Source organism: Aptenodytes forsteri, unplaced genomic scaffold (genome assembly GCF_000699145.1).
Source record: "Aptenodytes forsteri isolate BGI_AS27 unplaced genomic scaffold, ASM69914v1 Scaffold174, whole genome shotgun sequence".
NCBI classification, from domain to species: domain Eukaryota; kingdom Metazoa; phylum Chordata; class Aves; order Sphenisciformes; family Spheniscidae; genus Aptenodytes; species Aptenodytes forsteri.
Window position 1 is genome coordinate 1,428,414 of NW_008794603.1, and position 27,402 is coordinate 1,455,815.

Sequence of the window (27,402 nt, forward strand, 5' to 3'; positions counted from 1 at the left end):
TGAAGGTGGGATGGCTACCAGCAAACATCAGAATGATGTCAAGACTGGGGGAGTGTGTGTGTGTGTGTATATTTTTTTTAATTTTTTTTTATATATATATATATATATATATAAGCACCGGACTTTCCATTGTCAGATCTAGTGACCAATGTCCTATATATATATATATATGTCATTGTCTCTGTGTGTGGATATATATACACACATACACACATACCATGGACCTTTTACCTGTACCATAGAAATCAGTGATACTCTGTACTCTTCTGTATTCTCTCCTCACCTTGTACTTTGAAAGCTGTGGTCACGATGTTGTTTTATCTGTTTTTCTTTAAATGTCAGTGGGGCAGAAGAAAAGGTTGAAGAGAGTTTTCTTATGGTAGATGATGTTTAAGAAAGAAACTGTATGGACAAGCTGACTTTTCTTCAGGGACCTTATTCATTCGTTCTCTTGGCCCTTGATGGAGAAGTTTTCTGTAAGGAGGAGGCCACTCCTGAACAAGTAACTGCATTGGGACTGGTTGATTTTTCAAATGACACAGACAAAAGTGGTATTACAAAGAAGATGCACTAAAAAGCTGTACATCGTTTCTTCTCACTTTACATGCAGTTTAATTCACTAGAGTGTGTGTGCTGCTGCTGAAGAAAGTAGGTGCACGCTCAGCTGTCCCTTGCGGAAGGACTTTCCTGAACTGGGGTCACAGTGGTGACGGTAGAGCCAGAAAATCACACAATAGCGAAATAGCAAAAAAAAAAAAAAAAAAAGTGGATTATTTTAAGTCACAACGGTTAAAAATCCATATTAAGTGCGTTTAAGGGACGTGACTTGACCTGTGTTGACGGGTTGATGTAGGCATGTTTGTATTTGTGAAACGTGTCCAAGGGCTGGAACAAATACGGAGAATTTTGGGTTGTCTTTTGTAATAAGCAAATAGCTTTAATTTGCTTCCACAAAATCAGCAACGTTTGGTATCTGTTGCTCGCTTTGCCTTAATTTCTACATTTTCCAAAAATAGGTGAAATTATTGACCTCTTGTTCTTCCATTGAATGGGCGTATAGAGTGTTCTAGAAAATGGTAATTTTTTTCTTCTTTTTGAGAAACCGCCAAAGATGGGAAGGTCTCGGAGGCCTGTGTACTTCAAACCATAGAATTTGGGATTTTTCACAATAGAAGACTTATTTGGCCTGACTGTAACCGCCCGATAGGCTTTATATTAATTGCCCCACGTCCTGTGTGCAGCTGAGAGTTTTCCGTTTGCCATGTCAGGACACGTTGACGCTGGGGCTGCCGGATGCTGATTTCTCGGCGTACCAAACGGGAGCGAGGAGACCGGGAGTCCGAGGGAGCTGTGAACGCAGCGGCGGACGTTCCTCTGGATACTCTGCTGTGTTTTCTTAGCAAGAAAACAGGATTTGAAATTCCCTCTGCCTTTGGGCTTCTGGCTTAGGAGCTTGAAGATGTTTCCTGCTCAACAGGCTTGAAGCCCCTTTTCCAGACTGTCCCGTTGGTAGAGCTCTTTAGGATTTTCTTAAAGATTAACCCCTCCTTTCCTTCTGTGTTTTTTCTGTATTTTTTGGCAGGTGCAAGACAAAAGTCTACCCCGACGAACTCCCCAACACAAGCGTAGTTATTGTGTTCCACAACGAAGCCTGGAGCACTCTGCTTCGGACCGTGTACAGCGTTATAAATCGCTCGCCGCACCGCCTGCTTTCTGAAATCATCCTGGTGGACGATGCCAGCGAGAGAGGTAGGTTTTGGGAGGGAGGAGTCCCGTTCCGCGTGTTGTTTCAGTGCCGCGTTTGGGGATGCTGCAGAAAGGGTTGTGAAGCGTGGCTCCCTCCCGCCAGCGCTGAACCGGACCTGCGCCTCTCGCCAAGCATCCCCGATCGCTGCTGGGGCCAGCAGCAAATGGACTCTAGCAGGTATGGGCAGAGTTAAAGTCCACTTTCCGATAGTAACAGAGCCAAAGGTTGGTTATCAGGTTGTAAGTTGTCTCTGCGGTGCTCCTGTCCAGAATTTCATTAGCGCTTTTTGCACTGTGGTTTATCATTTCATATTACTGTAAAAGACAACCGTTTTTCACATCTCTCTCTGTCTCTCTCTTGCCGTCTTTCAAAACCCCCCTGTTCTGTGTTTCAGGTTTTCCTGAATGTCCAGACTGAGCCAATTTCCTTGTATTTCTCTTATTTGTGGTTCATTTCTTTCGTTCTTGGCTTTTTTCTTCTCTCTCTCTCTCTCTCTCTTTTTTTTTTTTTTAAAAACCCCCAGGGTTTAGAAAGAAAACTGTCTGCATGTGAAACTGGTATCACCTGGAAAAGCAACCACATTACATTCTATAAATGGAATCAATGGAATGATAAATTTTCCTGGAGTAGCCAAATGTATATAATGGCAAATACAACATATAGCTGCAGCTGTTCAAGAGACAGAGGGTGCAAGCTCAGCCGTCCTTTATTTCTGCCCCATGTAGCATTAACTTAACTCTAATTACTCTCCTGGATTTCCCTGCTTCAGAAAACAAGTGGGCTTAATGTTTCTCCGTGCCAGAAGGTGGGGGAAGACTTTAGCCCAAGTAACTACAATTTTTCCTAAAAGCAAAGTCTTGGATTCCTAAAGGGCTCAAATGGTGAAATTCATCAAAAATAGTTGTATTTAACCATAGGCAAATTAGCAAAAGTGTAGTCATTTTGCACTCACTATTGATTGCTGGTTTATTTCAAGGAAACCGATCGTGACGTATTTAAAATTTCTGTGGCGTTTTGATGAGATGCTCTGGCAGACGTGTGTGTATGTGTGCGGCTGCACTGAACCGAGTGCCAGTGTGAACCTCCATAGCTCAGCTCTCAGTCTTCAGAAAAACTCTAAATATGTCAAGCTGCGTTTCCCGTGTTATGGCAGTGATCGTGCATGGCAGTCCTTGGAGGGCCGAGCATGACACACAAACTCTGCGGTTATATTTGGAGCCCTTGGTAGTTGCTGAACTAAAAATAATGATTTTCTTCTGTTTTTTCCCAATTATCTTTGGCAGAGTTTTTGAAAGCCTCATTAGAGAATTACGTGAAAAATCTGGAAGTCTCAATAAAAATCATTCGGATGGAGCAGAGGTCAGGACTGATCCGCGCGCGGCTCCGAGGGGCAGCAGCCTCTACAGGGCAGGTGATAACGTTCCTGGACGCGCACTGCGAGTGCACCCTGGGCTGGCTCGAGCCGCTGCTGGCCAGGATAAAGGAGGACAGGTGAGGGTGGCTCTCCTGCGTCCGGGTGCAGGGCACCTGCCTCCTGCCTCCAGGCCATTCCTTGGTTTCACTGTGCTGCTAAAAAGTAGAAATGAAAACAGATCGTTGATCCGAAAGTGAAGATTTTTTTTTTTTAATTTATCAGGAAGATAGAGTATTCTCTTAATATTTGTATCAAAATCTAATTTCTAAATAAATATACGATAAGCTTTTGATTCTTACAGCAGGCTTTTTGTTGTTGACAGTAAGAATAACAATCCCAGTAACGACAGCAACTTGTGCCATTCACTTTCACAAGGTCCAGGTGTCTCCCACCCTGATGGCCATCTTTCTCCCTTCTTTTTACCAGGCATGACTTTTTGTCCGTGTGACCTCTGATACTCTGTGAAATTTGCACTCTTTTTTTGTTCTTTTCTTTTTTTCCCCCTTTTTTCCTTTCCCCCCCCCCCTTTTTTTTTTTTTTTCCTCTTTTTGGCAGTAGACGATGCAATTTTCCCCCTTTTTGTGCATAAGTGCATAAAGGCCCCTCGAGTGAGATCCGAAAACCGTGCTGTCCTCCCTGGCAGTGTTGCAGCAGCCGAGGTCCTTGCCCTGCGTGGTGCAGGAGCAGCCACGCGTGCCCGGGCAGCACCAGCCTGCCGAGGTGCACACATGGGAGATGGGATTCGTTCTCATTCGTGAAACGCGTTGCAGGTGCTTCACGAGACGTGCATGCACACGTGATAAAAAACCACCCCCACCACTCGAGTCCTGCCGCCACAAGCAGAAATGGCCTCTGTTGTGTCTGTCCTGACGCTGCCAGTCGTAGAAAGGTGTGCAGGAACACTGTATGTCATGTCAGGAACTTACCAGTACGATGTGGTTAGTGCTGCTGGGGTGAAGCGTGCGGCAGTCGCTCCTGCCATTGGGAGAGGATTTGGCAGGGGAGCAGGAGCCCCGGGCAGGGTTGGGTCTCGGCAGCTTCCAGCTTTTGGGAGCGCAGCGAGGAGCCAGCGCGTCCAAAAAGCCGCCGACAGCAGAAAAGGGGAATTTTGCACGGCCTCGTTGCTGGAAGAGAAGACCTGCGCAGGGCGGTGGTAAATGGGGATTTATGCGGAGAAGCCTCAAGATAAGTGCAACGTTCAGCATACTAACATGCAAAAATACTCTGTTTAAAAAAAGCCAATTTTTTTCTTGCAGGAAGACTGTTGTCTGCCCAATCATTGATGTGATCAGCGACGACACATTTGAATACATGGCTGGATCAGACATGACTTACGGAGGGTTTAACTGGAAACTAAACTTCCGCTGGTATCCGGTTCCCCAGCGAGAGATGGACAGGAGGAAAGGAGACAGGACCTTGCCTGTGAGGTGAGGAGAGTGAATCAAAAGTACCGTGTTATTTGTCTCTGCTGTGTACTCGTTTATGTAGATAATAATGCTTAATACATAAGATTTTGCTGCAGTATCAGGGAGCACACGTCAGATAGTTGTGGCACACTGTTCAGGGTAGAGAAGACCAAAATCGGACCTATCCTTAATGCTGCAATGTAGTTATCAGAGCTGAGAAAACTCATTTGTATCTTCTTTTCAACATTCAGTAATTCAAAATATTGCCTGCTTTTTAAGTTCCCTCTATGTTTGTTTTCTGCAAATAGCCTGTTGACCTTGTGTTTCCAGATGTTGCTGTTTTTTCATAATTTAAGGCAAATATTAGAACATATTTCTGAAATACACATTTTTGAACATCGAACCCAAGTGTTCGGTTACGATGATTTGCACTTACAATGCACGCTTTTATTGCCTGGAAAATAAAATTGATGACTGTGCACACTGAGTCAAAAATGATCTAAGAGTATGTCCTGAATTCCCGTGATCATTCCCGACCTCTTTCATTTAATTGCTCAAACCACGGACTGTAACAAAACCTCTAGAAAAAAATTAAATGAAGCTGAAACAGAACAAATTGAATAAATTACTTGCAATGGGTTATTTGCTCAGCTCTAATAGCTTCTGTGGTCTTCATGAAAAGTTTTTTTAAAAAAAAAAAAAAGCTTTCACAAGTGGAGGCAATGGTTTCAAACCTGTCTGAGAGACATGATGAAGTGGACAGAATTCCAGTCCTGCATACCCCCGATTGTGCGCAACAGGCAGATAAAGGGAGAGCCAACTCAGGGGACAGCAGGCACAGCACAGCTTTGGGAAACACTTCCAGGTAAGGCAGTGGATGGGCGAAGAAAAGCCTTTCAGAATCACTTATGCCGGAAAGTGGCCAAAATCTGTCACTTTATGTCCTTCAAAGCCTGGAGTCAGGGAAGGGCTGGATTTTTTTAGGTTTTGTTCTCGGGAAACGATCTCAGGAAGAGCAAGCAGGGTCCCCAGGAGCAGGAGCGGACCCTGTCGTTAGCAGAGGGGGGATGAAGCTACTCTTGAGTCAAGAGAACTCTCTTTCTCGTGATCAAAAATATTATCTCTCAGCTGTGAAGTCTGCCAGCAGCTGTTTCATTAAAGCTGAGGTGTGTGTTAAAATTGGTAGAGTTAATTATCCTAACGAGCTGCAGAGCCTCACGCCAGGCTGGCTGCCGCTCCCACGTGTCACTCGCTGTGCCCTGTTTATCCTGTCTCTCCCGTGCGCAATCAATTCACAGACATGGGGAGTTTTCAAAGAAACGCAAATCCCAGGTCTTATTTCCTTATCTTGAAATGGAGCACTACTTAAAGTTAATCCGGAATCAGACACGTAATTGGCTCTTAAAATTATTAAAACAAAAAAATAACTTCCCCCCTCCCCCCCGCCTTTAGCTGGGGATTGCCTGGGCTTTTTGGGATTCTCCTGGTAAGATGGGTATTAGTGAGCGGAGCGTGGGTGAAGGAGTCAGAGGTTAACGCCAAGCGCCACGTGTCCCGTAATTATCACTTACACAAGTGCTTTAGAGTGAAGAGGTGGCTCTGAGGGTGTGTGGTTGTGCTGGCTTCAGACCAAAGCGTCGGCTTTTAGACATACAGATGCCCTTTCTGACCGCATAGTGGAGGCATTTCGGTCTCTTCCCTGTCAGAAGGCGCTCCCCGTTACATCTTCCCTTCTGCCCGACGGGAGGGGAACCAGCAAAGCAAGTGAGCCGTGGAGCTGCCCGGGTATAACGGCCTTCCTATAGGAAACAGCATTAATAAGTCATCGGCTGCCTTCGGTGCTAGCTGGTATTTCCAAGTGCTTATCAAACGCAGTCCAAGGACTGCAGCAGTACATCAGTCCTGAGGTGTCAGAAACGCAATCACAAATTCTGCATCCAAAGAGGAAAAAGTATAATATTTCAGCTAAGTTCAGAATGGTTTTGGCTGCTGCCGCCACCTGAATGTTCAAAAAATGGGGGGGTATAAAGAAACAAAAGCCTAACCCATACCAAAAATTTAGAAACAAATTGGTGAGTTCATTTTTTTATTCCATGTTGCTTTCCCCATTCTGTAACATTATTTCAGCCTCATGTAGACTGAATATGTCTTTATTCATATTTTTTCTTCGTAATCGATAGAATAGGTATAGAATACAAACATAATTGGATTACACGTTTGTTTGCATGTATGCGTAATATAACCGTTGCACTCAAATTCTGCTTTTTGTTACATTAAAAATCCATGGAATTGACAAAAGTTTTACTCAAAATATTTATCTTCCATAACAACATTGATAAATTCCTACCTTTGCTTTTTAGATTTAAAATCATAATGCATACATTTTCAAACTATCAATTATTTTATATGCAATTTATTATTTATGTATAATTTGTATTACCGTGTTTTTATGGAAAAGATCAGGATAGCGTACTGGTGAGAGCTTGCTAGTCGGTATGAACAGAGTTCAGCCACCGCACGCGCTGTGACCATTAACCCCAGTGAGGTTAAAGGCAGAAGGTGCTGCACTCTCAGAAGAGGGTGCCTGATTCTTTCTAGTTCGTAGGTGTGAAACGCTGCTTGCTTGTTTGCCTAGGGAGTTAAAGGAACTGTTAAATTCCTAAGTTAGGTGTTTGAGTCAAATATCCGCCTTTGCTGGAATCTCTAGATTTAGTGGGAAAAGGTTAATTAATTCAGTGACTCTGATACTAAAACCCCACAGCTAATTGTCATGCAGTACAGCTGCGAAAGAGCTTTCTTACTGACATCCATTGGAAAAGTTAGACTGTTTGTCATATTTTTAGCAAACAGAACGGTGGGGATTCGTAGGTGCCTCTCATACTGATGAGTGATGCCTTGCCTTGGACGGATGGGGTTCTGATCCAAGATCTGTAGGTGGATGCTATTCCTGCTCTTCACACGCTAGTCCCTACCACTTCTGCCCCTTATTTTCTTCTTCTGGTTCTTAAACCCCAGTCTGACGTCCCTTCTCTTGTTCTCATTTTCTTCTTCCCTTATCTAGTTTTCTCTCAGGTCAGCTAACACCATGATAGCGTAACCTTTCCCAGAATAGTCTAAAATGGTAACTCTTCCCCAAAGAATGACAGGTTTTGCAAAGGTAGCAAAAGCCTTTCCAGTTTGCAGATGGTCCCAGTTTAAAGGTGGTAGATGAAGGTGGGCAGCGCTAACGATGGGGACCTGTCCTGGGCACCGGGCAGCAGGTCGTGCCACCTCCGCCCCGACCCCCTCTCAGTACTCCCCACCCTGGGGGAAGAGAGGATAGGAGTCAGAGGTCTTCAGATACTCGGATTTCTTGGGTTTTTTTGTAAATGTACTTACAATTTTTTTACCCGTAGAATGATCAGAAGCAAAAGTAACATCAGGGAGCTTTCAGTTCATGAGGTGTCTTTGCTAGGACTGAAAATATAAAGTAAGAATAGGAAGGGGCCATTTAGAAGAAATCCCTGAAGAAAAGATTGTTCCTGGAGACAGAGCCAGTCAAGTCAAATATTTCATTCTGTGAGGTTCGTTAGGATCAGCTGAAACATTTTTTCGGGTGTATTTGCAGAAATCAAATATGAACTGTGGCTTTGAGTGCAGATGTTACCTGAGCCGTGGAGCTTGCAGGGGCTTCCAGGTGTTGCTTTAGGAGTACATTCCTTAATCTGAAGGTACAGCAACCCCCAAGGACTCATGTCAATGGGTATATATGTATTTTCTTTTGTTTGAACAGCGAAGGCTATTCATTGCTGTTCTGATGCACCTCAGGATTTTACCTTGTTTCCATGTAGAGTAAATGTTAGTAATCTAACTTCCACTGACTGTCACTGGGGTAACCTCCGGCTTTGCAAACTTTGCAAATGATTAGACCTTGTCAAAATGTGTTATTTCAAGCGCAAAGCCTGTTTCTGTTCCCAGAGGGCTCTCTGGATGGTTGCCCTGTGCAGCGGTGGAGCTTAAAGCTAAAGCTTCCTGCAGATGATCCGGTGGATGTGGGTAGATCTGGGAATTACGAAAGCAGAGAGCTCTGGGCAGTGCAGTTCCTTCTCAGGTGTGGCCTGGTTCAGTGGTAAATGTTCGTGGGTAGTGCCAGCTAAAGCCAATGGTCTTGCTAAACCTTTCATTCTTCTTTTTCCGCTGAAAAATCCTTGCACAGTATTTGTACTTTGCAGAACATCCTTTGTCTTTAAGTGAACTCATTTCTGCTTCTGTGATTTTTGCCTGCGGCAACAGAAGACTTGTCTGCACTCAGATCAGTTTACAAACATCTTGTCTTCTTAAACCTACAGTATTAAAAACATAAAGTGTTCCTGTGCTGGGCAGTTACAGTCTCTGCGCAGCACATTTCTATGGATATTTCCATACTTGCCCTTAAGTTTTTTGAGCTGAAGACATTCCAGGCTAGTATTATAAATACTAAAAATATATATTTTGTTCCGGAAAATCTTTTCTCAAGTATAGATTAGTTATTGAGAGGAAAAACACAAGATCAAATACTAGGAGCATATTGTATTTATCTTCTTCTTATTATGGCTGGTTAAACTTAGAGCTGACTACAGTTAATACTGCCTAGGTGATGGACAGCAGTATTTGAAACTAGTGTAAAAACCTTATTCCGAGCTATATAAATAGTGGTCTTGTTCGTTAGTGCCGTTGCCCGTGTGACTGTTGGACCCCTTTGAGCAGATGCGCAGGAGAGGGAGGTTGGAGGGCGCGGGGTGAGGTGACGTTACGTGGCTTTGGGGAGCTCCCGGCCTGGGGGACCTGACCTGAGCATCCCTGGGCCACGGCAGGGGCTGGAGTCCCCTCGGGAGCGGCTCCGTGCCAGCCCCTCCTCGCTTTCCCGCCCCGGCACGGCACGCTGGGCTGGGTTTGAGGGATAGGTGGGACGCCGCAAACTCGGGGTTACGGAGATACCTTTATGTTGTGCAGCTCCTCTTACGGGAAGTCAAAGGTGCAGGTACAGGAATGGGAATCCTGCTGGCTGCTACTAATTGCAGAAATGAGAAGCAGACGTTATCTCCAAAATAAAATTAAAAGTGGGTTTGAATGATGATTAGAGTTAATCATAACACACGACTGTAGTTGTTAGTATGACACCAAGTAGGCAAAATATAGCTAATAGGTGCAAAGCTGAGGAAAAAAAAAATAGGAACCCTTACTCTTTCTAGTATTACTGTTTCAGCTGTTTTTACAGTGAGAGCTCTGCAGATCTGTTTGTATAACATTACACAACAGAGAATAGTCCTGCCTGCTGCGTTTCAGTTATTTGAGAATCCGTGGCGTATATTGGTGCATGGTTACTTAGATTTTACAGCATGAAACTCAGCACTTCCAATTTCAGTTCGTGAGTTATTAGGGAAACACTGTTTTTCATAAACATTTGCTGATGACATTCCAGAACAATCCAGTTCTGTGTGTACAACTCAGTTGCATCATTCAAAAATTGCTTAAGACTGAATCTTTGCAAAAATGAGAAATTTTGGACCATTCAAGCAAAGACTGTCTTCCTCCAGGGACAGAAATAAAAGGAGGAAGAAGAAGGAGAGGAGGCAGAGGATGAGGGTTTCTGTTGCAGGCAGAGGAGTGGGGATGATTTTATTTGTCTGAAACCCGTGGCACTCCTCACTTCAGTAAGGTTAGTGCGGATGGGCGATCAGTGCTGAGGTTTGTTCATGCAGCGCTGGGCACAGGCTCATCAAAACGTCCGTGAATCGCTGTGAGTCCTGTGGGAACTCGGCCAGTTGTCAGGAGGTGGGTAAACCCAGTACTGACACGGCTTTTGGTATCAGTGTAAGTAGTTTTGCACAGGTTTATAGGGTTTCTAGACAACCAATAATAAAGATTTCTTTTAAATATAATAGTTTTGCATTGGTGATCATCTGGCACGAAACCAGTTCAATTAAGAAAGATCGCAGAGTCAGCTTTATTTTGTGCTCCCCGTACTAGATGGTATTTAACCTTCATGATAGCAGTCAGGTGGAGGGTTGCACCACCCGGCCGTTCCCATCTGCTCCGCTTGCTGGTAACGTAGCTCAGGATAGCTCAGGGGGCCAGCAGTGGTGTTTGTGGCAGAAACCCAGCGCGGCTGAGGGCAGTAAAGCGGCTTTGAAACCTGGGAAGGTTTAGCCTTGTCCAAGATGACAGACAGTTAATTAACAGAGCTTTCAGTGCTGAGAGCACAGGGAGAAAAATAGAAATGAAGTGTTGGTAAACTCAAGGTCCAGTATTATTTCATTGCTAAACTGTGCTTTTTTCTGGGGGTAATGGTAGTCAGCTCTTGCAGAAGAGGAAATAATTGCGCAGCGGGCAAATTACCTGGATTTGTTGAGTTTGAGAGTAAGTGAGGACTCCTTACTGCCAGGGCTGTGTCCAGTGCCACCACGGGGAGAGCTCTGTGCAGCACAGCACCGTCCCTGCGGGTCCGAGCGTCTGCACTCTGTGTGTGTGTAGCACCCACACTAACCCATAACGTAGCACAGTAATTCTGTGTGCAAATAGGGGGGTGCATTAGCTAATTAACGTTGCATGTAGTACATACAGAAACTTCTCAAGGAAGATCTGAGTAATGCCCAAGCGATTCAGGTTCTGCCACGGGTGGGAGCGCCCGTGAAGCCCCTCTTCCAGCTTTTTCCTGCATTGCACATGAACTGTTCTGCTGCCGTTGACTTGCTTTTCAGAAAAACTCTAGGAGCTTGTTTTATATCAGTGTTTGCACAAGGCTGTCTCCAAACGCAGGAGCTCTTGCGGAAACTGGGCTTCAAATGGGCAGGAGTGCTGACGCTGGAGACGTTGCGCTTGCATGGGTTCAGGTGCCTAATCTGACCACTGAGTATCAGATACTCCCAGCAGCCTTCACAAGCAGTTTACTAAACAACTGAACGAATGAGTTCGTTTTTGTGACTGAATCCTTTGCATGCAGGCCGTAGTTACTGGCATGCTTGTGTGCGGTTGTACGTGTACGCATCGAGCTAGCGTTACGTTCTGCATTTTCAAAACCCAGTCTCGCCCAGTTTGCGGTTGGTTTTGAAGCTGAGGACAGAAACGTGACTGACACTTGACTGGCAAGGCTTGATCCGCAGCTACGTCAGCGTGCCCGGAGGTCCTCACCGGCAAAGCCCGTAGGTGTAGGGATGCTGAGACCTCGGCAGACTCCTCACACCAAAGCCCATCTGTCGCTGGTGGTGGTGGTGTCGCCCCACATCGCGCCTGAGCTCTGCTGACGGGGGGATGCCGGGGCCGCCTGCGGCAGGGGGCCGGGGCGCAGCTCCCCCGGCAACGTCTGCAGGGACCAGTTTGGGCTTAAACCCCGTGCTTGGGGCAACGCCTTTAGCTGTGCACTAGGGTTTGTGTGTACGCACCGTAGACCTTGTAAGAGGGCTGTGGTTTGGTGGGTGGGCTTTGGTGTAGTACCTCAGAGCCCTGTGCCTGCTAACTGGGGTGAGCATTTTTCATTTCATGAAGACTTTAAATGCTGAAAAAACATAGAGCAGATATTTACGGGGAAATAGGACATCTTTACACAAAGAGAAGTTGCACTCTGACTGGATTTGCCTGTTGTAAGGATTTATAATCCTGTTAAGAGAGATTATGCCTGGTAATTTTATGCACGTTTAGTCTCCCTCTAAGGCAAAGTTGACGCATTATACTCTCTTCATTAAGCATTTCAGATTGGACATGAACTGCTGTTATGGATGCAGAAGGCCAAAATTCCATCCACTTTACCATTACAATGCTCCTGAAATAATCTATGGAAATGTGATTTTGTGGGTAGGAAGCAATCCTGCAGTTCTTACTCGGGCAGCGCTCTCATCGGCGTCGGGGGGAGCTCTGCCCGAAAGGCAAGCGCACAGAGTATGCAGTCGAAACCGTATTATCATTGTTAGTAGTTTATATTTAAGTCACTGTACATAGAATATATTTATAGTCAAAATGTCTGAGGTAGTGAAATGTACTGTAGTGTCACTTAATAAATTCCACAGTGTCTTTCAAAAGGTATTTTTTCTTTTCTTTTCTTTTTCCTCTTTTTTTTTTTTCTGTTTGTTTTCAACTAGGACCCCTACTATGGCTGGTGGCCTATTTTCTATTGACAGAAACTACTTTGAAGAGATAGGAACTTACGATGCAGGAATGGATATCTGGGGTGGCGAGAATCTTGAAATGTCTTTTAGGGTAATTGCCGTTTTCCTTCATTTTCTGTCAACAAACACAGTTGTGCTGTAACGGTTCCTACGCTGCGGACAGGGCACTTCTGCTTTAGCTGTCATGCAAGTCATGGGTTAATTTAAATTCTCAAGGTATTTGGGGATGCCTCATTATAGTATTTTGGTCCTTTTTACTGCATGAAACATTTTATTACTGTTTGGAAATTTTTACACTTTCAAAATAATATATATTTCAGTAATAACTTTCTTTATAAAAGAAACGAGGCTTTCTGTGAGCTAGTGCAAATGCTAACTGACATTAACAAGATATACATTTGTATAGTGTAAAAAAAAAATCAAATATATGTTTTAACAGAAGATTTTGAAAGTGTATGTCGTCATGAACTTGCAAGTTCTGGCTGGGATTTTTATTCTGTGTGAGAGCCGAGCTCGCAGAGAAATTTCACATCCTCCAGAAAAGTGACTGTCTTTCTGCCGGGGATAGGTATGTTGCCCATGACAAGAATAATGCTAATGTATTTTGAAAACCTTTCCTGAGAAGTTTAGCAATTTAATGGTGGTGTTTTGTCTTCATCTAGTGCTGTTCTGCTCTGGCTCTTGGCAGCTGCGTGGGAAACTCATTGGGGTTCCTGGCACGGGCCAGCCATCTCCTGGTCGGGATGATTTGGGGTTCGCGGTCGTGTGTAGTGCAGGTTGGGCTGATACCTCTGCCTTTGGTACGGTTTCGCTGGTTCTGCTTCCTGGGCACTTCTATAATTTATATAATATACATAAAATAATACTTTGAGGGTTTGTTTTTCTCCCCCCCCCCAAAGGGTCTGTTTCAAATTGGACTTGAATTCTATTCAATGCTTATGTGAGTAAGCCAGCAATGGGCTTAACTTACATAAATTTTGTGAGAATACTGTTACGAGATCTTAATTTCAGCTTTAAATTAAAAATCTCAGTCCAAAATGTGTGGAAAGGCAAAGACCAACAAAAGCCATGGTCTCCGCACAAAACCCTAGTGATAAAAGCAGGGAAGCAGCTCTGCCGTTACTCTTACTTTACTCGTTAAGGCTGAGGTGGGGGGACCGAGGAGGGGAAGCGCGTGAATTTTCTGAAGAACTCTTTGGGCATCATATTAGAGAACATTATTTTATGTCTTTGGAAGATTTTCCCATTTAAACTTCAAGAAACATTACCAGCCTGGAACACGTGCATCAGCCTAATAAGAGGGCATGGTGTCAAGAATAGAAATAAAATGATGTGCCTCCAGCGCCGGGAGATTACCATGGGAATGCCAGGCAGCCACGCGATGCTGCTTCTTGGTATTTAGAGCCTCCGTCTGTAAAGAAAACCAACCAAATAGTCAAGTGCATCAAGCACAACTGGATCAATAAAATACCAAGGCCTCTGCATTTAAAAACCTACCTGATGTAAAACTTCTGCAGAAAATTGGTAGCAAAGAGTGCCAAGGGGCTGGGGAGGTTCCTCCAGCAGCCGCGTTACAAACCTGCAATTATCCAGCAGGTTTCCAGAATATCTCATTGCCCCATCCCTGGAAACATTCCAGGTCAGGCTGGACGGGGCTCTGAGCGACCTGCTCTAGTTGAAGATGTCCCTGCCCATGGCAGGGGGGTTGGACTAGATGACCCTTAAAGGTCCCTTCCAACCCAAACTATTCTGTGATTCTATGATTCAGGAAAACACTGAGACTGAATCTTGGTTTGGAAAATTGCTATGATAGGAGTCAGCCATAAGGACGTTTCTAGAGCTCTTATTACATTGGATGTTTTTATCGTCAAATGGGAGGGGGTTAGTTTTGGTGTTGGTCCACTATTCAGAAAACAAACCCCAAAATCCCCGTCTTGATAATCCCTGCGTCCTCAAAAAATGTTACTAAGTGCCTTTGCCTTCCCTGGCTAATGTCTGCGACCCTCTCATCTGCAGCCGGCAACGGCAGTGGCGTTGTCCCCGCTGTAATGATCAGAAGGTTTCGCAGTATTTTTGGTCTCAAAGAGGCACGCAGGCATTTCTCGGCTGGACGCGGTGCCTCGGGGAGGGCTCAGGAGAAACACCCGCAGGGGGTCCCCGGCCGCAGCACTGGAGGGTCCCACATCTCCCCGCTGCCTGGCCGGGCAGCGCCGGAGCCGAGTCACGGACTGAGGACGCGTAATCAAAGTCTGTCTGTGCTGCCGGGGCAGCCGCTCTGTCCCCCTAAAACACTGCGCGTGAGCGTGGTAACGTGCGCGGCTGTGTACAATTTCCTTATTTCTGGGTAAATCGGTATTTCATCTTTTAGCTGTGCTGCTGCTGCTCGTTGCTGAACGGTCTTTAACGGTGCCTTTTGGAGGATGTCTTTTAATAATAGCAATTGGGAAGGAAAAATAATCCTGGCAGGAATCTCTTACAGCTGTGAGAGTCTACTTCAGTAAATGAAAACCTCGTTTATTCTTAAACATTTACCATATTTTTATTTATAGAATTCCTTAAACATTTTTAATTTTCTGTTAAATTCTGTAAGTGTTTTTTCCCAATCAGAGAACACCCTGCAAACTTGATAGTCAGCAAGGAGCTCATATAGCTTTGGGAAGGGTATTAAAAATAATCTGTCCATCAGGGAGAAAAGATTATTCTTCAGAATAATCCAAATAGGCCAAAGCAGGGCTAGAGAAAGCAAATGCGTGCTGTAACAGGAATAAGATGCTGTTTACTTCGGGTTTTCTGGCAGCTGTTAGAAGTGCAGGAGAGGGTATGCAAATGTTTCCATGTGTGTTTCCTAAGTAGCGTGATATATTAATAGGTTGTTCTCGGTCTCTGAAATTTCTGTTTTTACTGTTGCAGGAAGTCTTACGGTAAAGGAGTAGGGCGCGAGGGTGTTTAATTCACCTGTAGCTTAGTGTAGGATCCGATCTGTAGGAACACTCGTGTTGCAGCATGTGTGAACGGCAGCCACATTGTGCAGGCTCCACACGCTGCAGCAAAAGGCACCGTCTGGGTGCGAGGAAACAGGCATGGCCAAGCCGCAGCCCCTCGCTGCGTCCCATCCGCGGCTGCTGCTGCTGCTGGACCAGGAGTAACGTCCTGAAGGTTGCTGCTTTCTTGATGTCAGTACTGATGAGGCTGGATGCTGTTGATGAAGCTTTTCCAGATATGCGCAGAGAGTTATTAACAGCAATTTTTCAGCCTGACTGTATGTGAGGTCTCAACTTTCAGCTGTAAAATTAGAGGCGTAAGAGAGCATTTAAATATGTTTAAGTAAACAGTTTTAGCAGGATCATTGATTTGGATGGCTGGAAGACCAGCGCTGCATAATTACGGGCATAACAGTGTGCTCCTAGTGAGGCTGGAAAGGTTGCGTGCATGCGAGATTATTTTCAGAAGTACACTGACATTGAAATTAATTTTGTGTGTTGGTGAGTGGAATTTGGGGTTTATAAATCCCTAATCACCTGGCAAACAGATTGAAAATCTCTCTCTGTGCTTTTCAATATTCCTTAGCTGTTTGACTATATTAACTAATTTTAGGAGCACAGTTTGCTCACAAATTGTATTCAAAATATGTTTGTATGCTTACATTTAAAGCATACAACATTTTGCCCTTTCTTTGGACTGCACTAATTTTTCTGTATGTCAGGATTCTTATGTTTCTGTAGGGAAAATATTCAAGATACACCGGTTCAGTTGATTTCATTATAGAGATCTTTGGTATTAGAGTTTTCAGGATTTTTTTTTTCCTAATTATTACTTAGGCATCACTGCATAGCAGCCAACAAATTTAACTTATTTAATATGACTGTGCTTACGTGTTAACTTACTTTCCGACTGCAGTAACCTTTGGGGACTTTTTTACCATAGCTTTGATCTGTGCATATACGTGAGAGATGTTTAATCTAACACCATCATTAATAAACACACACATGTACCAAAAGAACCCCTTTATGTAAAGAAATATTTTCTAAAATGAAGTAGATAGAATTATTATCATGTAAAGCATTTGGTTTAGGTGTTCATATCTCTGTAACCTGAGATTTTAGTTTTATTTTACTCTAAACTTTAAGGAGTATTATATCTCATTTGGAGCTAGTTTTACGTATTTTGTCATAAAAGGAACTGGTGAGGAGATTTTACTCCTGAGAATGAGGCAGTACCCAGTAACGCGGAAGCGTTGTTTGTAAAACTCCCCTTTATAGAGGTTAATTGCAGAAGCAGCTGTGCCAACATCTGGGCGTTGGGCCGTGTGCCCCCCGGTGCCCGGCTCACCCGGACCCCCACCCGCCCCGCGGTTCCATCCCCATCGGGTGTAGGTGTCCATGGAAACCGCCGGAGCTGTGATGACAGCCTCCTACCCGGTGACGCCGGCTTCAGCCGCGCCGCCAACGCAGAGCAGTCGCAGCCTTGTCGTACCAAGGAACGGAAAGCTCCGACAAAACGGGGAAGCAAATGATGGGATTTGCTTTAAGTTGCCTGGAGAGATTCAGCTGTAAAGGACAAGGTGGCGTGTGATGCTTCTCTTTTAGCTATAGGTAGATAACACGTACTCTAGCCGCCCAAAACCAAACAAACATCAGCGGAGCTACAGGAGTATTTTTTCTACTTGTTCTAAGATTAGGAGTAAAGCCTCGAAGCTGTTTTATTTTTATTTGCCTACAAATTATTGTGAGCCTTAAACATTTCTGATTGATGTGTGCTGAGATTTGCGGGAACTGACATTGACTCAGTGTTCAAAAGTGATGGAAGAGAAAAGATCCTGACAGTGGGCTGCACAGAGATCAGACGGAGTTTAATGCAATCATTTTATGCAATAGTAGGAATGGTTTTAAAATGTCTGTGAAATCCAAGGTAGTTCTAAATAATTAATGCCTGTATTTAAAAAAGGATAAATTATGTGGGCAAATACAAACCTTAGTTTTAATTCCATGGCGTGCAATGTTTTACCACAAACTTTGAAGGCATTAATATTTGTAAGCGAAAAGATAAATAGAAAAAGGGTTAGTCTCACATGGGTTTGTTAGAAGCTAAATTATAACATGCTGGGTTTGACAGCTCATTTTCCAGACCAAGGAAATGTGGCAGATCTGCTGGATCTGTTCTTCACCAAAACATTTCAACAAGGGGCACTCTGGAAGTTATCTCCTGAGTCAGGAGAGGATGGAGGTTGATATGAACTGGTGGGTGGGAAAATGGGGAGTGCTGAAGGACGAGGTGTCAGGCTGGGGACAGGTCACTATTAGAGTTTCTTAACTGTAAAGTTGCAGCTGGACGTTGGGTTTGGGTTTTTTTCCATTAAATAACTTTTCACAAAAGGTGGGGAATAAACTCAGGGAACGTGCTGGGTTGGAAGATGCAGAGAGGGACTTGAAGTATGACTGAAGTACCATGGTTGGAAGACTATCTGATTTTGGGGAATTCATTCAGGTGGAAGAAGGGTTAAACTTCAGAGGAGAAGGAAAGGAAGATACCTTCAACCTTAAAAACTATGACGTGACAATAACTGGTTTATGAATAATTCAGCGTGAAAATTAATTTTATTTTTTTTAAATGAGAGACATCAGTCTTGTACCGGAATATTTGCAGTCTGGCTGTCTTTAGTCCCTCGGTGCTTTTAGTTGCCGTCAGGCCCCTTATTGCCTGTTGTGGTGTGTGGAAGGTCAGTAAAGTTTGCCAAGGGCAGGTTTTGGTGGGCGGAAAGCCTCGATGTAGCAATCTGGGGTGAGGCACTGGCTCTGTTTGTTCTTCTTTTTCTGGGAAGAGATAACTAAGATGACTGGAAGGACTGTAGTAAAGCAATAATCCATAAAATTGCTGCCACGTTTAAAACAAATCTAGGCGTGCTGGAGGAAAGATACAACTCATTGGAAATATCTGATTCCCAAGCTATAGGATCAAGTAAATTCTATCCCTGGAAATTTTGCTGGATTAAAAAATACAATTAATATTAAAATGAAAAAGTCTGCAATAAAATTTAACGGCAGTTTCTCCCGAAAAGTTTCGGAGTGTTACACGGGGCAGTCACCAGCGTCAGTAAAAAGCTGTTGGCGGGTGTTGTGAATACCTGGGAGGTGTTGTCTACAAAGAGCTCTTCAACAGCAAAGTATCAGGGACAATTCTGGTATTCACTGTAGTTGCGATGGAGAGTGATCAATTACCATAGTGTATCTTGTCTGTGTGGTGAACAGATCTGCGGAATCCCACAATCCTTAACCATTATATGAACTTTTGGAAAGCAGTCATTTTACCAGGGAACGTTCAGGAGGGTTGTTTGGTTTGTTTTTTTAAAATAATATTGAAAAGATAAAAGTCCTTTTCTTCTGAACAGGGTGCAGGTTCATCTGCATTTCTATGACAACTGTAATAGATAGCAGATTGTACCAAGGACAGCCAAAAATGTGCTTTAAGAAATGTACAGGAACACGCATTTTAAAAAACGGTAGCGTGGGAGAAATTTCCTGCCGAGGAAAGTAGTCGGAGGGGGAGAGCAGGAGCAACCTGGGGGGGAATGCTGGTCCTTAGGCAGAGACCGTGGGTTAAAGCGCACCTAAAACTGCATCTGCTCATTAGATTCCTGTCCGGTGAGTTACTCCCAGGTTGCTTTGTAAACACATCAGTAGTCTGTATTTCAGTTGTAATGCATGCTCCCTTTTCGGTAGAGTCGCGTGTTCCTTGGCATCCATCAGCTTGAAGTTTCACCTGAACTGACTAGTTGTCATTGAGCTGCAAAACACAAGATGTTAAACACAAGAATATTTTGATGTTGTCATTGCTTGTCCCAACAGACTACATCACTTAGCATGCTAATGAAATTATATAAAAGGATTTAGCCCCAATTAAATAAAATCTGCATTAAGTTACTATGGTAACTGTTATGTCTGTGTCGAGGAGCTCTAATTACAAGACTGTACCAGCCTTCCTGTTTAAAACACCCAGTGGTTCTTAAACTCTGTGTTTTATTACCAGGAGGTATTGTAAATTTTAGCCCTGCTGTCTGCTTAGGAGGAGACCGAAGCAAAGGGTGGGATGAGCTAAATAAGGAACCGGCCAGTTGGTGATACCTTTGTTGGTGCTAAAAATGCCAGTGAACCTTGGTGAAGAGTGAATCCCAAGGAATCGATCTTGTCTGGCAGAACAGCAAAGCTTTGTAACCCTGCAAGCATCCGATGGAAATCTTTGTTCACCCAGCTGCCTGTTACGCCTCCAGTTCTGCAAACTTGGGCCTTCAGCCTTCTTTAGTTTCTTCTTTAGTTCTTTTCAGAGCCTAGAAAGACGGAAGATTGCAGAACAGTGGTTAATACACGAACTGATGTCTATCACACCAAGACTCTAGCGGTCTGACAGAAAAACATGTTACTTCATTTAACAACAGAGTATTAAAGTCCAGGATTATAAGATTGTTTATACGTACGCGGTCATATCGAAGGCATGAGCTTACTCAGAGTATAGATTCTGGCTCCAGCAGTGGAAAGGGACAGTTTGCATCTAGAAGTTCATCAAAGTCTCTTCTTTGTCTAAAACTTTTTTTTTTGTTTGAGTCGATCGTGGTACTCGCCAGCGTACGAATCAGAGAACATACGTTTTGCATCTGTGTTTCACTTCTGTGGTTCTGCGATGTTCAGAGTACCTGCGCTCGCTGCTTTCTATTGCCGTCTGTGATATTAACCGAGATCTGCTGTGCCTTTGCTCGGGATGGTCATGAACATGATTCTGCTTTGTGAAATATATATGTATATATATTTATACATATATAAAAGTAAAAGTTCTTCTCTGTTTCTTAAAATGTTACAAAATCCTGGAAAATTCAAATACACAGATAACATCCATACCCTACATTTAATCCATTCTAGGAATATACCTTTCTAAGATGGTGGTTTGTGTATCTTGATGTTGTAAGGACGCAGAACCAAGTGAACCATTCACACAAGCTGTCACGTGGCAGTGAAAGTCTGTGCACTTTCATTGCTATCAAGAGTTGTGCCCCTGCCGTCTCCCTTAAACTTTTGCTTGAAATTCCCTGTTGAATTGTGACCTGGGGGAATAAATCAGGAGGTAGCTGCTAACCTGTCTGTCAGAGTCCCTCCTGCTATAAACTCGGCATGTTTTGTATTTGGTTTAGTCAACGTTTTCTGCATATTTTAATTCCAGATTTGGCAGTGCGGCGGCTCCCTTGAGATTGTCACCTGCTCGCATGTTAGCCATGTTTTCCGAAAGGCAACACCTTACACCTTCCCTGGTGGCACGGGACACGTCATCAACAAGAACAACAGGAGACTGGCAGAGGTCTGGATGGATGAGTTTAAGGACTTCTTCTATATCATATCCCCGGGTAAGAAATTATTTTCTGATCATATTATGATGTGTAAAGCTGTCTGACAAAAGGAAAGTGTAAATGTAAGGCACATATAGGTAAGTGTAGACATGTATGCATGTATATGTGCTAAAAGTTGAGACATAACAGCAAAAGTGCTTTCAAAATTCAAGGGAATGTCCTTTCCATGTGTCAAAACCTTCTATATTCTGTTTCCAAGGTAAAAAATATTAGTTAAGGCTCCTCCTCTCCCAAAGATCATAAGGGGTTTTTTTTAGAATGTTATTCTCAATGTTCGTTTGCAACTAGGTAGGAAAGCTCTTTGACCCATTTATTCTAAGAAATGCAGAATTTGGCCAGATTATCCTAATGATCCCTGAAGGTCCCTTCAGAAGGCGTCAACGGGAGGGACAGCAGAGGCGCTCTGGGTCACTGGATAGAAGGGCAGGAGCCCTTCGGAGCACAGGACTCAGTGCCATGAAGTATCTTCACCACGTCCTTCTGTCTCACCACTGCCAAGTATCAGTCCTCAGGAGAAACGCTCTCTTCTGAACGTACAGATTTCTCTTCCTTTGTATTGGTGATTTTCGTTTATATTTCAGTATAGTGCACATAGCACATACAAATTACGTGCAGTGTAATCACATCTATCACACACAATTACAGGAGATAAAATACATATTCCTATTTGATCTTACAGCAGTTGTTGAGGGTTATATTATGGGTGAATATTTTGATGAAATAACCTAACGTTGTTATATTAAAGCTGGGGATGTTTTTATCTTAAGATAATTATGGCCTCCGTATGAGTGAGCGTAATGGAGTACATACATTAAAAATGGAGTGGGACGTGGGGGTTTCGTTAGTCTCCATGCCACCCTCCGAGGTCTCCCTCTGAAAAGGACGTGTCCTGTTCAGCTTGGTAAGAGCTGCCTGCCCACGGGGCTCCCTGGGCTGGGCAGAGCCATCGCTTTGGTTTGTACAGACAGTCAACGTGTGCCCATGAAGTGCCATCGCATTGTAGTTTGACCTTTTTTTTCTCTTTATTTAAGAATCAGTTTACTTCATGCAACTAACTCTTAAATAAATCTTGGTCTTTAGAGTAATATAATAACTACCCTCAAGTCTCTCACATGGCAGTTTTCATGTTCTTACTTTCATCATTTAAAATTTACCTGTTCACTTGAAAAATCAGACTTGGAGACAATTCCATTTTTATCAAACTTAGAGTTTTAAACAAAACTTTTTTTTTTCCCCCCTGAACAAACAGAAGAATCAAAAACTTTAACGAGTGGCCGGGAAAGAGTATGTACCTTCAATCAGTGCTGGCTCTCTAGTAAAGACTGTTTTGCACCTGTATTTCAAGTAGCCTTTGGTCAAAGCCAACCTCTTAAAGCAGGCATTTTGAGCTAAGCCTTTTCTTTCTATGAATCAGGAACAGTAGTCTTATTTAATTTGATTTGGCTGAAATAAATGAAAAAATAAGGTTATAGTGTGATTTTTCTTTTAAAGATTTGTATATAAAATGGAAAACTGTTCTGGGTGGGTTTTTACTCCAAACAGTTTTACTGATACCTCAAAATTACACAGTTAATAAAAACTAAATTGTTTCAGTTCAAAAGCCAGAATATACAATGTCTCACATATGAAAGCCAGTTATTTTTCATAGTATTTATAAATAATTACTTAAAATGTCTGTGGTAGAGAGTAGCCATAGACTATGTAAGCTATTGTTACTATTTTATTGTGTGCTGTGGGATAATCTTCCCATTCTTCCATCTTTAAACTTTCTTCCAGTTTAGATTCTGTAGCAACAGAATCAGTTTACATTTTCACTATCACCAAGAAGTAAACCCCGGACCGTATTATTATCCGTATGAGTTTTGCGTTTCATCTGCAGCACAATTTACTGTTATTATACCTCAGCTCATTCCAGCTGCAAATCTGCTTGTTTCCACAAGCTGTTTTGGTGCTTTGATTTTTCCAGGGGTTCAGGACATCTCAGTCAATCATCGGGTGCCAACATGTAATCATAAGCTGTGAAGTCGGAAAACTCTTGGTTTCTGCATGGGTTATCGCACGTGTCCTGTGGCTGTCACAGTATGTGCTCATAAAATATTCTGAGCCTGTCCTGGAATAACCTTATCAAGCCAAAAAATTTAAAGCACCGTAAAAAAAAGTCTAAGCACATCTTAAGTGCCCTGTTAATGGCCTAAAAAAGACATTTCTATATCTATACCTTATATACACACTAAATGGGGATGTATATAAATGGGTATATAACCAAAAGACGTAAGCATGAAACAAATCTTGAAAGAAATGTCAACAGACTGATGATCCCCATCAATCAGAGGTTTGGGTTGGCACCGAGTGTTTTTGGGAAGCGTTCGTAGGGCTCTGCCTCCCGCTCAGAGAGAGGTGCAGGCAGATTTCCTCTGTCCTTTTGAAATACCTTCTCGGGTGCATCTTCTGGTGGTCCCCTGGCAACAGGGCTCAGAGTGGAACACCTATGGAGGAACGTCTGGTCTCCTCAAGAAAAAGTAAGCCTGTTCCCTCCAGGGAACAGCCCGTGAGGAAAGGTTTCTTGCTCCGGCAGGAGGGATGAAACCATGGAAGAAGACTAAAATGTTCCTGGCTTCAGGACTGGTAACAAGAGCCGAACTAGCCAGCGAGGAGAACCACCATCCCTCTGCAGCCCGTGTTTCGTACGGGTGGCAGCGGGATTCCTGGAGGGCAGAGCAGGGTGTCCAGAAGCCATCGGTGTCTTCAGGTCCTGTTTGTCCTCTGCTGTCTGTGTTTCTCTCATCTCTAAGGATGAGTTGCTGCCTTAGTCTGGAGGAGGAGGTCCACCGTTAAAGCTGCGGGTGTCTATCATCACTCGTAGTGCTGACTAAACGGACATCGCGTGCCACACCTGATGGAAGTGCACTGTGGATTTCACTTGTACTGGATTTAACAAAATGCAGAAGACACACGTACCGTGAGTGAAAAACCACCACATCGACAGGATCCTCTTAAATGTGGAAATTGAACTTTCTGTGAGATAGGCAGGATTGTGTCCCTTTATAATTGGTAATTATATCTACCCAATTAAAGCTGAAGGAATAGGACGCGTGACAGAAAATTTGGCTGACTGTTTTTAACATAATTGGTTTCTGTTCTGCAAGAGGAAGGGAAAAAATTGGAAAAAATAAATATAACGCTGGCAAATGAATGTCTAATATGGTGTAAAAGTGAATTCGAAACCCATGTAAGATGCAGTCAAGTTCAAACCATAAATATATCACATGGGCTTAGCCATTCTTTAATTCAGTTCTCCCCTATTAAGTTCTGGTTTTTTGCAGTCACATAATACCAAGTTCCCATTGCATTTTTGTTGAACTAAATGCATTTCTAATAATTTACCCTGTGTACCTTTTCTTACGAGTATGAGGCATGCAAATGCTAACAATGTTTATTCACCACGTAGCGTATGCGGTGAATACATTGCACTCTGTGCTTTTATATTCTGCCTTGACAGCGAGTTTTTCTGGGCTGATTAGGAGTTAGTTGCTTTAAAGCATTCAGGTGAGTTCAAGCTCTAAAAATGTCATACTAAGGGCTATTTAAAATACGATACAGTTTAAATGAGATATGAGCAAAAGGCATTTAAAGGCGACTAGAATAGCGATATACATGGTAGAAAAATTTAAAAATTCCCGTTTCAAAAAGAGCACCAGATGAAATTGCTGCTGTGTAGTTTTCTAAAATGTATTAACAGTTCAGTTAAAAAACACTTCCAAATTAGTCATGTTTTGCATTTAGGAATTTGAAAATTAACACTCCAAATCCTGGATCAGAACTTTTTTTTCCTCACTTCCATTGCTTTTTGTTTTGGGATCTTCTAAGCAAGGGTCCGTTTGGTTCAGCAGGACTGCTCCAATAGGCCTTGATTTTTATTATTCTTTGTTTCCACAGAATTTCTACTGAGATATTCTGAGTTGTGGGAGTGAGGAATTTAGTGCTGAGCAAAAGGTTAAGTTTGGATGTAGAAATTAAAATAAAAAGGCTGTGGAAAAATATATCCGATTTAAGCCTACCTTTGACCAGCTTGACTACTTCTCCAGCACATCTGCAAAACCTGGAGCGATCCGTCCCCTCGCTACGGACTTTCCCTGCTCTGCTCCTTCACCGATTTGACGTGTCAGACCTCCAATGCAATAGACTAATTTGGAACCACCCAATTAAAAGACAATAAAACTCAGGAAAGTGGCAGTAAGACATACCTATTTCCATCTGTCGGAGTGCACACATTGCAGAATGCCATGTAAGTGGAGCGATGCAGTCGTGCCTCTGCACGTCTAAGTATGGTAAATACGAGATTTTGTTTTGAAAGTGGATAATGAGGAGTGTGTTGGATGACGTAAATCAGGACCTTAATCCTTTCTGGATGGTTCCAGCCTGGAGCTATCCTCGTGGTGCTGCTGTCGCAGGGCGTTATTTGGTGTGGCCGTCTTCTGTCAAGGTGCCGGATGGACGGATGGATGCTCTCCGGGTTGGAGGAGTGGTGAATACTGACGTGTCATCCTCTGAACTGGCCAGTATCCCGCAGTTCAGCTGGGTAGAAAAGGCCCGATTTGGACGTTTGGAAACATGCAGGTGCTTTTGATGGCAGAAGCCATTGTGAAGCTCTGTCTAGAAGAGCACCTGCTATGTAAGAGGTCAAATGAGTGAACGTTTTGAAGTTTCCTAATTAGCACTTGTATCTTGGACAGGAATAACAGGTCATTTCCTGTTGTATTAGAGGAGCTTCTGAAATCACTTTGGAGAGTCAGTTTTGTGGCTACCTGTACAATTTCCTAGGTTTCAGCAAGCAGCGGGGGCAGATTTTGTCAGCAACATTTTTTAACTTGGATGTCCAGTATTAGGCTTTCTAGCCTGCGTTTCATCAGCTGGTTTCTGAGGTGCGAAGACATCCCTTCTCCCATTGAAAAGACCAGTTCTTGCTGTAGGCCATTTTAATTTAGGCTCCTAAGCACAGATAGAAATGCAAGGCTATCTTTAACGAACCATTTTTCAGCAGTCTGACATCCAGTGGGATACCCTGCATTGCAAATACCGCTTTCCACAGCGATTCCTTCGGGAAGGAAAAGCCGCTAGCGGAGGCATCCTTTTCCTCCTTCCACCTGGGGAGGACATGTCTCTATCCATTTCCCTATCAAAATTTCCCCAGGGTTGGCACAGGGCTGGTGTCCTTTTCCCCTTTCTTTTATACCAGTACGATGCCAAGGTGGCTCTAAAAATGCAGTCTCTAGCCGAAAAGATGGAAAGATAGTAAGACAGAAACCGAAACAACCCTGCAGTATTTCAGCTCTAGGTGCAGGACTGTACGGGGGGGACATTCCCTCTGCACCCCCAGGCTGTCCGGGTTTGAGCATGCCTTTGGCTACTGGTGATAAAAATAAGACCTCAGTTAGACGAAGCAAAAGGGGCTTATCTTGCCAGCATTTAAATACGTGTGCATTCTGCTACCTGGGGAGGGGAGGAAGGCAACCGTGTTTTCAACCCATTTAAATTGCTCTGTACATTCGTGGTGGATTATAGCACAGTGTTCGGATTATGCCGGGGCCTCCCTTGAAGAGCCCTTGTGCAGTCGCCGAGGAGACCCTCGTAAAGCCATAAATTCCCACCTTCTCATCAGCCCTCCGAGCTAGGCGGGGAGATCATCCCGTCCGCTGAATTGTGCTGTGTGTTGGCAAGCTGTCCCGGGGCTGAGTTCCCTCCCCACTGCCAGCGCTGCCCTGACCGCCGCGTCCTCCCCTGTCCCACCTGATGGACTTCACCCTTTCATCTCCACTACGCTTTGGTGTGCTCCTTGCTGATGGGCATCCCAGTGGGACAGGCATCCCACCTCCAAACACGTTAGCCCAGCGATGGCGAACGGCCCTGGAGAGCTTTCAGCACGCAGAAGGGCACACGCAAGAGGCGCGGTTGGTCTTGATGGCTCAGCTTCAAGCTCTTCTTAACCTCAGCTCTGTGGGCAGGTGTCGTGGTTTAACCTCAGCCGGCAACTGAGCCCCACCCAGCCGCTCGCTCACTCCCCCCGGTGGGATGGGGGAGAGAATCAGAAGAGTAAAAGTGAGAAAACTCGTGGGTTGAGATAAAGACAGTTTAACAGGTAAAGCAAAAGCCACGCACGCAAGCAAAGCAAACCAAGGAATTCATTCCCTGCTTCCCATCGGCAGGCAGGTGTTCAGCCATCTCCAGGAAAGCAGGGCTCCATCACGTGTAACGGTGACTTGGGAAGACAAACGCCATCACTCCAAATGTCCCCCCATTCCTTCTTCTTCCCCCAGCTTTATATATTG

At 43.9% G+C, this 27,402-nt stretch overlaps 1 protein-coding gene across 1 annotated transcript in view; it reads left to right on the plus strand.

Annotated features, from left to right (window-relative positions):
* Positions 1 to 27,402, plus strand: part of GALNT13 (polypeptide N-acetylgalactosaminyltransferase 13) — a 148,366-nt gene that overhangs the window by 71,217 nt on the left and 49,747 nt on the right. Inside the window, exons 4-8 of the mRNA XM_009273149.1 lie at positions 1,583 to 1,749; positions 3,031 to 3,238; positions 4,418 to 4,588; positions 12,661 to 12,778; positions 20,893 to 21,073. Coding sequence (XP_009271424.1) covers positions 1,583 to 1,749; positions 3,031 to 3,238; positions 4,418 to 4,588; positions 12,661 to 12,778; positions 20,893 to 21,073 — 845 coding nt within the window. The remainder of the gene's footprint in view (positions 1 to 1,582; positions 1,750 to 3,030; positions 3,239 to 4,417; positions 4,589 to 12,660; positions 12,779 to 20,892; positions 21,074 to 27,402) is intronic.